At 43.5% G+C, this 15,180-nt stretch overlaps 2 protein-coding genes across 21 annotated transcripts in view; both read right to left on the reverse strand.

Annotated features, from left to right (window-relative positions):
• RUFY3 (RUN and FYVE domain containing 3) overlaps window positions 1-2,621 on the reverse strand; it is a 79,947-nt gene extending 77,326 nt beyond the window's left edge. For 7 of the 20 annotated variants that reach the window (XM_023638003.2, XM_070263723.1, XM_023638004.2 and 4 more), the window contains exon 1: window positions 1,715-2,169. In XM_023638003.2, coding sequence (XP_023493771.2) covers window positions 1,715-2,036 — 322 coding nt within the window. In that variant the 5' untranslated portion in view covers window positions 2,037-2,169. Of the gene's footprint in view, window positions 1-1,714; window positions 2,305-2,443 lie in introns of those variants that run through there. The other 13 variants (XR_011437556.1, XR_011437557.1, XM_070263726.1 and 10 more) reach the window with 5 other exon arrangements.
• Window positions 2,622-13,315: 10,694 nt separating this feature from the next.
• On the reverse strand, window positions 13,316-15,123 carry UTP3 (UTP3 small subunit processome component). The gene has a single exon (XM_001487963.6). The coding sequence runs from the start codon at window positions 14,806-14,808 to the stop codon at window positions 13,378-13,380; it is 1,431 nt and encodes a 476-aa protein (XP_001488013.2). The 5' UTR covers window positions 14,809-15,123; the 3' UTR covers window positions 13,316-13,377.
• Between the last annotated feature and the right edge of the window lie 57 nt (window positions 15,124-15,180).

Genomic DNA, 15,180 nt, shown 5'->3' on the forward strand with positions numbered 1-15,180 from the left:
TACTGGACAACACTTGAAAAATTCTTCTATGTCAACGTTGTACCACAACTGTTACACGGAGTTACAAAGAATTGACAGGAGTGAAGGTGATATGGTTAATAAGCAGATTACACAGAAATAAAAAATTTTAAAGAGAAAACAAGAGGCTGTGCTTAAAGAACAAAGTAGAAAGCAGATTTCTTAGAAAATGAAAAGCAGTGTTGAGAATATTATCTTTATCTCCTCTGCTTATAAAGGACTCATTTCTGCCACGATTAGACACTCCTATCTGGAGATTAGTGCAGATCATTCCAACACACAAACTAAGATTTTACTAAGACTCTCAGTCAGTGGTTAGTGTTGGCCCTCTTTGTAGGTAAGTAATAAACAAAAGGTGACAGGTGGACTTCCTCCAGCTGAATCCAATGGACCCTAACCTAGGAGGAACCATCCCACCACAGTTTGGATGTCTGGTATTCGCTTAAACAGCATGGGCCTGGCAGGCTTGGAATCTGGGTCAACTTCATTCCTTCTCTTATGTTGTTACTTAGAATAAATCACTTAATCATACTGATCCTCTGCTTCCTCGTCTGAAAAAGCGGCATCATATACGGCTCACAGAGATGTGAGGCTTAACTAGGAAAATCACAGCACATGCACACAGGAGATATTCAACTTCTGTTACTCTTTTCTTAGGGGATGGATCAGGAGGCAGAAAAGGCAAAGTCAGGATTTCTTGGCAGTGCAGAGCAGTTAAAAGGTTTGCTTTGGTGCTTAAAAAGAAAAATCCCTAGCTGGCTCTCTGAGAGAGAGTCCCTCATCATCCTAGGCAAGTTTCTCTCCCTTTTCAGAACTCAGACAGCAAAGTATTTGGCATTTATACATTTATATCATGCCTTATATCTTCAGTCACATTTTCATACTACAAGATTTTGTCTTTTTTAAACCAGCATTAACACTCCTCCAAGAGTCTTTTAAAACATTGCCTATTCGAGGGCCCCACTCATTACAAACAGCAATAAACATTTGTTGACGGACTCCACATCAAGCGGGATCTGCCGCATTCAGAGAGCTCTCTTGATAGTGGTTTTAAAAGGTGGAGGCCTCTTCCTGCCCAAGGATATAACCCTGGGAGGTGGCCTTCCAGAACCACACATTCCCTTCTCGTCATCTCCCGCAGCGTTCCCGGTTTCTCTTCCCATTCCCGGGGGACTGATCCGTGATATTTACGGGTGTGGCGTGAACGCTCGTAAAACATTTAGTGGTACCACTGAGGCCGCCCCGGCGGCGGCGGCGCAGCAGCCACACCTACTCGGCCGCCGCGGCGCGCGGAGCCCGCAGAAGGCGGACCAGCGGGGCTGCTGGATCCCCGGGCGCCGCCCCCTCCTCGACTTCTCCCGGGAAGGCTCCCTGCCGGGGCCCCGGGGCTGGGACCCGGCGAGCACGTGGGAGGCTGGCGAGGACCAGCGCCCGGCCCGGCCGGGGAGGGGAGGCCGGCGGGAGCCCGCGGCCTGGGGAGACTCGGAGGTAACTAGTGGGCGCCCGGCCCCCAAACACCCCGCTCTGCCCCCGGCCAGGGGCTTGCCGAGAGCCGCCCCAGCGCCCCTGCCTCCCCGCTGGCCCGCGCCCCGCTCCGGAGCCCCGGCGGGAGGCGGAGCTCCGTAGGAGCGGGCCGGCCCTTCCCGGCCGAGGCCCCCCTTCCCGGTGGCGCTCCCCCTTCCCCTCTGCCACTCACGGTGCTTGCCGCCGCCGCCGCCGCCTCCGCCCGGGTAGCTCAGCAGCAGGAAGGGCAACGGGGAGCCTGGCGACGGCGGGGTCCTCCAGGCGCGCTGCTGCTGCGGCGGCGGGCGTGCGGAGAAGCCGGCGCCTCCATCGCTCGGGTAGAGCAGGAAGAAGGGGGCGGCCACCGGCGAGTCGGGCTCCGGCTGCCCGGCCGGGGAGGCCAGCGGCGGCCCCGCCTCGCCCTCTCGCTCCTCCGGCCGCCGCTCCGCGCCCCTCGCCGGCTCCCCGCTGCAACTTTCCGCGCCGGCGGCGGGCGGCGGCGAGGTCTCAGCCATGCTCGCTCCTTGCTTCGCCGCCGCCTCCCACTCGCGCCCGGGCCTGGGCGGGGAGCCGAGGGTCACGGCGGGGAGCCGCCGCCCCGTCCCGTCCGCGCCGCCGCCGCCACCTTTCTCCTTGGCCGCGGGCCGGCGTCGGGCTCGCCGCTCGCCTACAGCCCGCCCCGCCGAGTCCGAGCCAGCCGGAGGGACGGCCCCGCCCGACGGCGCGGCTCGCGGCCGGCCGCCTCCTCTCCGCTGCCGCTGCCGGCCCGGCCCGGCCCCCAGCCTGCGGCGCGGCTCCCCTAGGGGGCGGCGTGCTCTGCTTCTCGCTTCCCGCTTCCCGCTTCCCACCTTCCGCTTCCCTCCGGCGGCGCCGCGCTCCCTCCCGCCCCTGGGCCGGAGACGGCGCCGGGCTCCGTCCTTACCCGCCCCGGCGCGGCCCTCTTAAGCGCTCAGCTGGGTTTGCCACCGCCGGTGCTTGGAAGGTGGGAGACCCGGCGGAACACCGAGTGGCGTTTTTGTGTGTAACCGCCTAACTTCATCGATAGCACGGAGGCACAAAGATCTGGGTTGAAGAAGAGGCAAAAGCTAATTTTAAAAAGGAACCTCCCTCCCCCCAGGGTATTATACTGTACCATTTGCCTTTCACACACTAGAACTTTAACCGTTGATTCCCGGTTTTGATTCATGAGCTTTTTATGTGAGAAACCAGAGGTGGGTGTCTTCCTTCCACCACCTCTTTTGTTCCCTGTCGTATGCGCTGTATAGAAATCGTGTATTTGCTTTGACTTTAACTCCCTGGTTTTCTGGTGTTCCGGGTGTGCATGAGTGCGTTTTAAGCCAAACAGCTTAGAATTTATACGACGAGCGTCTATTACAGGTCCACAGTTTTCACTTTCATACTGCCTGTGTCTCGCTAGTAATTGGCCCCTGTTGCTTTATTTTGAATATTTGAATCAATGATTGCTGATCCAGTAATTCTCCTAAGTAAACTTTTTTTTTTCCCCTCCAGTAAAGACAATTTCCAGTTACTATCGTTTTCTTTAAGCTAGAGTCCTTGAACGTGCCCCGTATTTCCTAGCTGATTAGCTTAGTGTTCAGGTCGCAAAATGCTGGCATAGAATCCATGTTGACGCATAATTAAAAATCACTGTTGTGTTACATTTTGCCCACCTGCTTTTCCTTTCCCTCTTTCTCTGGTCTGTCTGTCCCTCTGTACAGGCAGTTAGACAGTACTTTTCTGAAAGGAAAAGTATACCTTTTTATTGTTGTTATTCTCTGAAGATCTCTCTTGAAATTACAAAAAATTACCATGAGACTTCTAATACTATCTTTCATGAAATCTTTTAAGCAAGAAGTACGTAAAAAGATGTTTAGGAGAAGCTAACTTCAAGCAGTCAAAATTTCTTTGTAGCTTTTCAGTTTCTGTCATTTTGCTAACCTGTTGATCCCAGCCTCCTGCCTACTTCAGTAAGTTATTTGTCCTCTGAGCCTGGATTCTCTTTTGCAAAAGTGATTGTTAGTTATTCATAGAGGTTGTAGGGGAGGAGGACATTTCCTCTCCCCAAATGGGGGTTCGTCTGGCTGGAGAACGAATTAAATTCACATGAGACAGAATAGCAAGAGAAAATTAAACAAAGCTTTATGAGGAACCATGGCCCGGGGCCTTTCTTCCCGAAGGAAGAAGGGGCACCGAAGAAGTGGGGTGCAGACAGTGGTTATATACCCCCAAACGGGGTGTTTCACATGTGATTGAAATGTCCCTCCCACAAGAGTCACAAGATTGCCCCGTCAGCACAGTGCTTGACGGACACAGCAGGCAGTGGGTCTGCTATCTCGGAGGGAGGGCGTAGCAGGAGGCAAGTCAATTGTCTGGAGCTGGGCGGTCACAGGTGAGCTCAGCAATCAGTTCCTAGCCTAAAGAAAGATGCTTAATCTTTAAGAAATGCCAACATTGGGAGGGGGAGGGAAGTCAGTTACAGGAGGTTACCAGACTAGCACAATAAAATGCAGATTTAAGTCCTTGCCTTTGGTATTGATTAGGAGTTTTTGGAGAGAAGGCCATCTCCTTTCTTCTTCCTGGTACAGAGAGGGAGGCACCTTTTACAGATAGAAATTTACCTTACAAATGTAAACGTGTCCTAACAAAGGGCAAGTTCCATTCCTCAGAGCCTCCTTCCCTGTCCCAGTTTATCAAAAGCAATCAGCCTCAAATAATCCTGTTGCCAAAGAGACATTTCTTGGCGTGGCCAATTCTAGGTCCCCACAAGGTGTTAGGGCTAAATAAGAAATATTGGTAAAACCTGTAAAACAGGATCTGGCATAGGGTAAAATAACTATTATTAGCTATATTTTATCACTTTGGCAAAACAGCATGTAACTTACAATAATAAAAACAAACTCAATTGAGAAAAAAAGCTTTTTCATCAATAGTATCTCTAGCATTTTGGAAGTTTGTTGGGACTTTTCATTTCAGTCTTGGTGAGGGTGAGTGTTGATGAAAAAATAAATTTGCCTTTTAGGAACTATGAACTGTGTAATACCTTGAAGTGAAAAACTAAAAGATTCCAGGTGTATTATATGGTTTTAACACTCATCCTTGACTGGATCTCTTACCTTGTTTTTGCATGCAGAAATTTCTAAGTATCATTATTTTCTGGTCAGTTCTTTCACAGATGTTTTGCAATGTTTTTGGAAAGAATTTGACAAGCGTATCCACTTATCCCACTGTAGGTAGAAGAAAGGAGAGCAGAGTCCTCACAAATCCCCGCCAAGGGAGTCACCAAATTAACAAAGTACTAAATGCAATCTAGTCTAACTTGCCAGTTTTCTCCTTTCTAGGTAGCCAGGATACCTATGGGTATTAGAAACACTGACATGCTGTGGAATCTTGCAATGTATTGGTTTTTTATGCACCTCTGCTTTTAAAAACAGTTCTATTAAAGCTTTATGTCATTAATTAAGTGGCAGTGCAATGAATCTAGAAAATCAGCTGAAATATGAGTCCTTTAAAATTTATAGGCAAGGCTATTTATGAGCATTTTCTTTAAAGGTAGATGGTACTCCAAGTTCCTAGTTTCTTAAGCTTTTTGCTTGTGGATCAATATGATCACAGGTCTGCATAAGCTTTAGTGACATAAAGGGCTGACTCAGCTGTTACGCACATTTAAGGAAGCCACGATTCTAAAAACAAGCCTAAACATGTTGCTCCTTCTTGAAAATGCACAGAGCCTCTTCTTATACTGTTTTAAAGTGGCAAAAGCCAAGCCGCTTTAAGAATCAAGCTCTATTAATTTTCTTGTGAAATAAAGCCAGAAGTGCTTTTCAACTTTATCTGCACTTTATTTTGAGTTATCCATGTTTGGTTTTTTTGAAACCCTCTGGTGATCTTAAGGATGAACACTTAGAGTATATTTAAAAACTTTGTAGAGATCAATGTCATGGATGTACTTTTAGCATAAGCTTCTTAGAGCTGTGATCAGAGAAAAGATATTACTAGGGAAGTGTTGATATTCTTTTCCAGTGTGGTATTTAGGCTTATGCTGATTCTAAAATAATGGCTTTCTTGAGTCGTTTGTTTTTCATTGTGTGGTAATTGGGGAAAAGTCTTATTTGAAAACAAGGCACTCAATTTAAGATTTTGTGTTAAACTTATTTTAATAAATGCAGAAATAAATTTATGCTAATTAGTTAATACAAAGCCTCAGTGTGAAAGCTCTCTTAAGAGTCCACTGTTCTTTACTTTTTTTCTTAAAGATTTTATTTTCCCTTTTTCTCCCCAAAGCCCCCCAGTAGATAGTTGTATATTTTTAGTTAAGGGTCATTCTAGTTGTGACATGTGGGACACCGCCTCAGCATGGCCTGATGAGCTGTGCCATATCCACACCCAGCATCCGAACTGGTGAAACCCTGGGTGGCCAAGGCGGAGGGCACAATCTTAACCACTCCACCATGGGCAGGCCCCTGGTCTTTACTTTTTTTTTTTGAGGAAGATTAGCCCTGAGCTAACATCTGCTGCCAATCCTCCTCTTTTTGCTGAGGAAGGCTGGCCCTGAGCTAACATCCGTGCCAATCTTTGTCTACTTTATATGTGGGACGCCTACCACAGCATGGCTTGCCAAGTGGCGCCATGTCCACATCTGAACTGGCGAACTCTGGGCCTCAGAAGCTGAACGTGCACACTTAACTGCTGTGCCACCTGGCTGGCCCCTGGTCTTTACTTTTGAATTATGTAGTAGGTTTTGATGACTGTTATGACTTATTTTTCCAAAACATTAATTACAAAAATAGTCAGTGTATACCTCCTCTCCATGTTTATTGTATCTGTAATACCCTTAAGAAATATAAGCAATACTCTTAATGCAGTACTCTTAAGAGTACAATGCCTTCTTAAGAAATATATTTATCTTAAGCAATATATTTAGTCTAGATCAAACAATGGCAGTTTTCTTTGGGTGGTAGAAATATGGATTTTTTTCCAGTTTTCTAATTATCTGTATTTGCAAGTAGTCTGTAATGAATGTGTTACTTTATAATAGAAAATAAAACATGTTGAGGGACTATTTTGATTAATAGTTTGACAATTATATCTTTTTTATGAAGATCTAACAGCAAAATTGTGTTCCTTGTGTATCCTGTGAAGTAGAATTCAAGAGGCCTACCCTAGAGGAGCTTACCATGTTTTGTGTCTACTCAGTTTTAAAAGCTTTATAGTGTTGCTAAAACAATTTGGCTGTTTGCTTTTGCTGACCTTCTATGACTTTATCCACAGTTAGCCCCAATTCTCAGGCTCTTCTTCAAATTCTCTTCTAAACTTCTCTCAAATCTATCCCTTAGTTTTTCCTCTCTGAAATCTTCATCATTTCTTGCCTATATTATTGCAAAGGACTCCTAGCTGGTTTTCCTGCCTCTCTCTTTAATCTGTTCTAATACCATTGGTCTGCAGTAGCTAGACTGAGTAATTTACTTTTCTGAAGGTTGATCTAATTATGTCACACTGATTCTTAAAAACCTTTGTTGCCTTCTCCAAATCTGGAATACAATCTAAGCTCCTTAAGGTCTTTCATGATCTAACCCCCATCCCCCACCTTTCCAATATTATCTTCCTACCTTGCCTGATCCTTCTTGTCTTTGAATAAACTTTACTGTGTTTAGCATTCCTCCTATTGCCACACCCACTCTTCCTCCAAGATTCTAGCCTAACAGATTGTCTCTGCCCACCGTATGTAGAGAGGTACATGCCTCTTTTGAGGTCCCATAGCATCCTAACTAAGCAGTTAATTGCTCTAAGTATAATGGTGTCTGTCTCTTCTACCAATGTTTCTATTCCCAAAGTTGACATCTTTGAGTTTCTCTTTTTGACAATGCACTTATTCCTCTAGTAGTTCTCAGACCTCACCTACTGCACCTTTTTATTAAAAATCTCTTTCCTCTTTCTAAAATCCTATCGAAATTCTTTGATTCTGTGGCCGTCAGTGACCCTGAATAGAATTGATTCAGAGAAGTTGGACTGAATATGAAGTTTAAGGAATACACTTATTTATTTGGCATTAATTTCTCTTTTTGTATATGTTCAAGTGTGGTGTGATTAGAAATTTAAGTATATCTGAAAGAGCTCACTTAAATATAAAAAAATCTAGATGCTAATAAAATTATGTTCAGTCATCTGCTTACTTTGGATAATCCCTGTCCCACCCACAGTAAAATGATCTAGTATATATGTATTAACACAGGCCGTATGAAGCAATGCTGAAAGGTAAAAGGAACAGTCCTCTAATGTAAGATTTCCTAACTGAAGTCCAAGGACTCCTGGCTTTGGAGTTCAGGCACCCACTGAGGTGGTATGTAAAATGCTGTGATTAGACCTATGTTATTATTCTAGGGGCAAGGTCCATTGCTTTTTCACCCTCGAGGTTTTGTAGTCCCGTGGTAACACCACATCATATTTCATTTTTGTAATTAATGTCATTCGTATGTCTGTTATTAGCCAAGAGAAACCCAGAAATCAGTGCGCCCAGAGTAGTGTTTCCCAAAGTGTGTTCTATAGACCGTCTGGATCAGCATCATCTGAGGTACCTATTAAAAATACAGATCCCTGGGTCCACACCAGGCCCGCTACGTCAGTCTTGGAGGTGGGGCCCAGGAATCTGCCTTTTAAACTTACCAACTGATCCTTAGGCATTCTGGTTGAAGAACCATTATGATAGAACCAAGGAGAAAATTAACTCTTTCAAGTGAAGTAGTTCTTTTTTTTAATGGGTTAATAGTAACTAATAGTATGCACTTACTACCTACTAGGTGCTGTCCTAAATGTAAGTTAGATGGTTTAACTATTTAAATCATATATTATTCAATGTGAGGAAATCGGGACGTAGGTTGAGTAGACCAGAGACACATCGTAAGTGTGAAACTGGAATTTAAATTCAGTCTGGCTCCGGTGGTCAAGCTCTTAATTGCTACCCTATATTGTTTCTCTTAAGGCAGACCATTTTATTAGTTTCCTCTAGGTTTTTTGTTTTGTTTTATAGTTAAAAAAATGTTGATTCTTAATATTTACCATCATTTAAAGCTTTACTTCAAAGCAAACGTAAAAAAAACCCATTGTTTTTCTTAACAAATGAATAGCTGAAAGAATCAAGAAAACATATCTGGAATACATAGCTAAAATAACTACATCAAATTAAACATTTTTGACATAAGAAAATACACTAAGCAAAATTTAAAACACATGTTAACATTTGTTGACTTGGGTGGTGTTAAATTTTCTGTACTGTTTTTGTGCTTAAATTTTCAAAGGCAAAATAGAAACGTTTTTAAAAGAATCAATATGTAAAAGAATTTTTAACACTCTGATTTATTACCTGAAGCAACAGTATTCAGTTTAAATGATTTGGAACTCTAGTTGAATCCTCCATGATTTTTTTGGATCATCTACTATTCAAACAGTGGTACAAGTTCATCATTGTCATCCCTGAGATGTAAATTATACCGATTTTCACCTTGAATTATTTTGGTAATGGTCACTTATATTACTTTAATATATCAACTTAAAATTCTTTTACTTCGTACAACCAGCGAGGAAAAATAAGCATCTTCAGCCATTCCTCAGATATATCAAATATTTTGTGTCAGATATATGAATACATTTATTCAAGTTATCTTTTATCTTTAAGATCATAAAATGTAATTTCCCAGTTTGTCAAAACGTTTGACCATTAAGGTAGTTTTAGAAGTCTGATGGGCAAATTTATTTCTACACAAAAATTAAAGGGATATGTTTATTTAACTCCTTCATAGATAAGAATATAGGTAAGAAACTGTGGCTTAGAGAAATTGACTAGCCCAAAGCCAGTTAGCTGGCTAGTGGCAGAGTAAATCACTAATTTGATATTTTCTTCTACTTTAATATTTAGTATTTTCAATAGTTGCCAATAGCTTAACATGCTGACATAAAACTAACAGGCTGTTTCTTTGTATTTATGCGCGGTACCAGTAATCTAGTTTATTGGTGCTCTTTATTTATTTTTTTTTGAGGAAAATTAGCCCTGAGCTAACTGCTGCCAATCCTCCTCTTTTTGCTGAGGAAGACGGGCCCTGAGCTAACATCTGTGCCCATCTTCCTCTACTTTATATGTGGGATGCCTACCACAGCATGGCGTGCCAAGCGGTGCCATGTCCGCATCTGGGATCCCAACCCGTGAACCCCGGGCCACTGAGAAGTGGAGCATGCGCACTTAACTGCTGCACCACCGGGCCAGCCCCTAGTTTATTGGAACTCTTATCCATGAGACTCTCCAGAGCTCACAAAGTGAATCTCTATAAAAAATGATCACATTGAGTAGCTACCGATTTATTATTCATGTTAGGATAGTACCCAGCACATCTCAGTGCTCTCAAATGTTTAAGTACATACAAAATTTGGGTAATGTAAATATTAAGTTCAGCAATTTCCTTGTTACTTCTTTTGCTATTAATTTACATCAAACAAAACTTTTTATGTTTATAAAATAGGATAGCACCATCTATATCCTAGCTATTCCAGAAAGACTACTTATAAAGTGTTGTGAAGTCTTTGCAGGAATATTTGATGTATTTGGAGGAGTATATAGCAGACTTAATTTTTTTCTACTTTCCTGAAATGGAAGGTTTTTTTTCCTTTAAAACATATTTTTCTCACAACTTTATACCTATGGCAAGGATTTGACACAGAACATCAAATACTTTCAACCTCTAATTTCATTTCCTTGCTTTTTGTCATGTCCCAGATTTTCTCGCCCAATGCTCCCCACTTCTTCCAAACTTAGGATATTAATTTCTCAAGCATTTTACAGAAATGACTACACTTTATTCTCTATGTTCCTGTAATGAATAGGAATCACTATCTATTAGCTACAATTCCTTGAGCACCTATGTGCCAGATGTAGAGTCTCACAATCATCTAGCAGGAGCCAACAGTTATTAGGTGATTATTGTCTAACAGGCATTGTTCTAAGTGCTTTACATATATTAATTCACTTAATCCTCATAATAACTGTATGAGGTGGGTACTACTACTACTATCTCCAGTTTAGATGAAAAAACCAAGGAACAGAGAGATCAAGTCACTTGCCCAAAGTCATAGGTACTAAGTGACGGAGCTGGGTTAGGAACCTGGGTAGTCTAGTCTGTCCTTGAATTGGAAAAACTCAGTTTTATTCCTGTGTTTCTCCTTTACTTTCACACTACTACCAGACTTAGAACACTTCTGACACCAGATGTGTGGGGGTTTTCCTCCACCAAGCAATTCTGTGACACCAGCTCAGTGTCCTACAATTTAACTTAATTCTGACTCTACCTGGAGATAGTCCAAGTTGTCACCTGTACTTGGTGACACCTTGGCTATAAATCTGAGCTTCCCACGACCCCCTTCTCAGGTGGGTTCAATTAATTTACTGGAGTGGCTCACAGAACTCCTGGGAACATTTACATTTACCAGTTTATTAAAGGATATGATAAAGGATACAGATGAACAGTCAAACGAAGAGACACAGGGTAAGGTCTGGGAAGGTCCTGAGCGCAGGAGCTTCTGTCCCCATGGAGTTGGGACACATTACTCACCTGGTGTGGATGTCTTCACCAACCTGGAAGCTCCCTGAGCCCCATACTTTAGGGGTTTTTTGGAGACTTCCTCACGTAAGCATGATCAATCATTAATTCCATTTCCAGCGCCTCTCCCCTCTCTGGAGAATGAGGGATAGGGCTGAAAATTTCAAGCTTCTAATCATGGCTTGCTCTTTTTGGTTACCAGCCCCCAACCAGGAACCATTTAGGAGCTCACCCAGAAACGCCTCAGAACCAAAGATGCTCCTAGTGTTCTAAAAGAATTTACAAGGTTTCAGGACCTGTGTGTCAGAAACCTGGGTCAAAGACCAAATATTAGAAAGATGCACCTAGTGCTCTTATCACTTAGGAATTTACAAGGAACAAGGGGCAGAAATCAACATATTTTTTCTATTATCTCACAGCTCTTAACCATTGTTATATTGCCTCTCCCAGTAAAGTATAATAATTGTACCATACAGAGGAAGAAAATGAGTTAGAGATCAAGAAGTTAACTGAAAATCACCCTAGTAAATTAACTCCAAAATCTGTACTTTTCCTACTATATCAGAAAAAGACGTATAGGAGAGGGCTCTGAAGTCAGAAAGGCTAGGCTGAAATCCTGGCTCTGCCACTTAATAGCTATATGACCTTGAGAAAGCTACTTAACTTCTGTTTGCCAGAGTTTCCTAATCTTTAAAATATGGATACTTATTTTATCACACAAGAGTCATCACTTTTAGAACTTGTCACACAAGAGTTGTGAGGAATAAGGACATCAGTACAAATAAAGTGCTTACAAAAGTACTTTAGCACTCACTGTTAATTTTATTTCTAACCCACCTTTTTTTTTTTTTTTTTTTTTGAGGATGATTAGCCCTGAGCTAACTACTGCCAGTCCACCTCTTTTTGCTGAGGAAGCCTGGCCCTGAGCTAACATCCGTACCCATCTTCCTCTACTTTATACGTGGGACGCCTACCACACAGCATGGTGTGCCAAGCAGTGCCATGTCCGCACCCGGCACCTGAACCAGTGAACCTCTCGCCACCGAGAAGCGTAATGTGTGCACTTAACTGCTGCGCCACTGGGCTGGCCCCCTACCTTTTTTATTTATAAGAAAACAAAAGATAAAATAATTTGATATGTGTGCTACTCTCAAGAAGCAGCCGTAAGCCAGAGGTTAAGAGAACAAAGCTCAAATTCAGCTGGCTTGGGTCCAAATCCCAAGAATGTGTCCTTTAGAAATTTAATCTCCCGGAATTTCAGCATCCTCATTAGTGATACAGAGACAAGAGTACCGCCTCACAAAGTTACTGTAAAGATTAAATGAGGTGATGCACACCTGGTAGACGGCAAGTGTTTAATAAATATTAACCATTGATCATCTCTGCATCTCTAGCAGCTAGCACAATGTTTAACCAACAGTGACACAGTTACGACATCTTTTAAGACATCTTTTGTGCTTTCCTTCACTAGTCCTCTCATCTTCTCCCCTGGCATCTTCCTAAGTATTTTTAAGTTTACTATCTCAACACCTCTCTCCTACAGTAAAGACCAGAATAACTAAACTTTGTTACTACTTGAAGTTGTCACTTACCTACTAGTAATCATACCAAATTTTCAGCAAAGTGGAGGGTACAAACAGCAACCACTACAAGTCACTAGTACAGAAGGGGAAGTGGAATTTTTATCTTATTTACCACATTAAGGACTGTTAGAAAATATTCATGATTAATGTAATTAAGACATATCTCCTTCTACTTTTAAGCAAAGTTCCTCTGCATTCCTAAGCTTTTACCACAAAGAGCGTACAAAATCCTTGAGTTAACATTAAATCTATTTATTAACAAGCATCCTGCTCAAGAATTATACTTAGGTAAATGAAATATGTCAGAACTATTTTAAGGCTATCTTAAAAATAACATGACTGCCAAAGGTGCATTCTCTTCACTTTACCTGAAAAATTATAAAAGAGTTCTACATTTGACTGTGGCTTCACAACTAGCTGTGAAATTTTCCTAAGCTACTACTTGACAGAATAAGGGGAGAACTTTTTTCAACATCTCTTTTGCTGACCACCTCATATTCCTCACACACTGCTTAGTATGACCTTAACATAAAGGACATATACAGCATAACCCAAACAAGTTTCCCTTTTGACAAAACTTTTTAAAATTTATGGTTGGTATTATATATATTAATACAATCACTCCACCAGTTAAAAGTAAAAAATTTATTTATCTAAAATTATTGCCAAAAAACTTAAGCTAAGCAAAAACTTTATTTAAGCTTAATGCTCTTTTTAACTCCTGCACGAATGCCAGACAGTTCACCACTGTAGCGCTGCTCTTCTCTACGAACTTCACGAACCTGGCCTCTTCTGCGAATTTTGGCTCTTCTGAACTTCTCCCGGTGTTTCACTCTGGGATTGCGATCAATCTTCTTTCTCCTGGGTGTAAGTCCCCTATTTTTAGCAATTTGATAGGTAATGGCTCTCTTTGCATTTGGATCTTCAAGAGCCTGTTCTTCAGTACTACTTTCTTCTTTCTTTCTCTTCAAGTTTTGCCTGTCTTCTGTTTCTTTATAGTATTTCAGCACAGCTTCCTCCTCAAAATCAGAATCATCAGAAAGATCTGTAACAGCAGAGGCAGCAGCAGCAGTCGTCTCTGAAACAGATTTTGGTTTGGCCTTGATGGATTTTGCTTTCAGATCCAGTTCTTTCTTTCCAGCCTCATCCTTAAGTGTGAGCAGATGACGAATCTCAGAAGACAGCTTCTGATCCACAACTGACAGCTTGTTGATCAAATTCCGGTAGGTAACAAGCCTTTCAATGACAGGATGTCCATGTGCAGGGACTCTCCTAGCTTTCAGGATCAAATAAAAACTGATGTTGGAGCAGTAGTTCAAATAGAGGTTGTACTTGGTCCTGAGGTATTGGCTTCCTTTTCCAGGTGGAATGATCCCTTGCTCCACCAACTGTAGCAATGGCTCCAGCTCATCCTTCACCTCTGTCAACTTAACTTTCAGGTCTTCTATCAACTCCAGGAGCTCTGGTGATTCCTTCCGCAGCATCTTTAGCTTCTCTTTCACTGAAACTTTCGCCAAATCCTTCACAACCCGTGTCTCAGCCTCATCTACCTGAGACACCGGTTTTGCAAAGGCCTCCACCCAGGTGACGCCAAAATCGTCCTCTTGCAGGGCCTGGGCTAGGCGCCGCTGAATCAGCTGTGCCTCCTCTTCCTCCTCTCTTTCCTCCTCCTCTACTTCTTGCTGACTCTGCCGGCCTCGGGACTTGGAACCATAGTCCGTGTCATAGTAAAGTTTTTTCCTCTGACCCCAAGACAGGCTGGGATCCACAGAGGCCTCAGCCTCACTCTGCACGGAGCTCCGACCATCATCATCGTCATCCTCCTCATCCCCCTCACTCTCTCCATCTTCGTCGTCCTCATCGGCAACATCTAGGGCTAGCACCTCCTCCTCCTCGCCATCCTCCTCCTCGTCCCCACTCTCTACTTCGCTCCAGCCCTTAGCCAAGACGGCCCTAGATCGGGCCTCATGGAAATCATCTACCTTATCTTGGTAGTAGCTGGAGTCCCCCGGTGATGGTGGCAATTCTAAGTCGTCTTCATTTTCGTCCGCTGGGCCACGACCTGCCTTGGCTCGCACAGCTGCCCACTTGGCCGCTCCGCGCCGCCGGGACCTCCCCACCATCACTCGCGGTCTCAGGTTCTACACCGACGTCGGGCTTTCGGCCACCTCTGACCTCTGCGCACGAGCCACGCGCTCCAGCAACAGACTCTTTCACAACCACGCGAGTTAGCGGGCGCTCTGGTCCGCGGCAGGAGTTTCCACCTCCTTCCGGCCCCCAAGATGCTCTGCGTGTGGCGTGTGAACCGGGACTTCCGCTCGGTTCCGCAGGCCGAGTCACGTTGAAAGCACCTCCCTTTTCGGTTCGCCCTTTAACTCCAGTCGATTCCGGTGAATGAAAATCTCACCGTGTAGGAACAACAGGTATAGGAAGTTCCGTTCCGTAGAGGCCTATAATGAGATTTCTGTTCTTACTCTCGCGAGTCTGGGCGTGGC

The sequence above is a fragment of the Equus caballus genome, chromosome 3, assembly GCF_041296265.1.
Source record: "Equus caballus isolate H_3958 breed thoroughbred chromosome 3, TB-T2T, whole genome shotgun sequence".
In the NCBI taxonomy this organism is placed as follows: domain Eukaryota; kingdom Metazoa; phylum Chordata; class Mammalia; order Perissodactyla; family Equidae; genus Equus; species Equus caballus.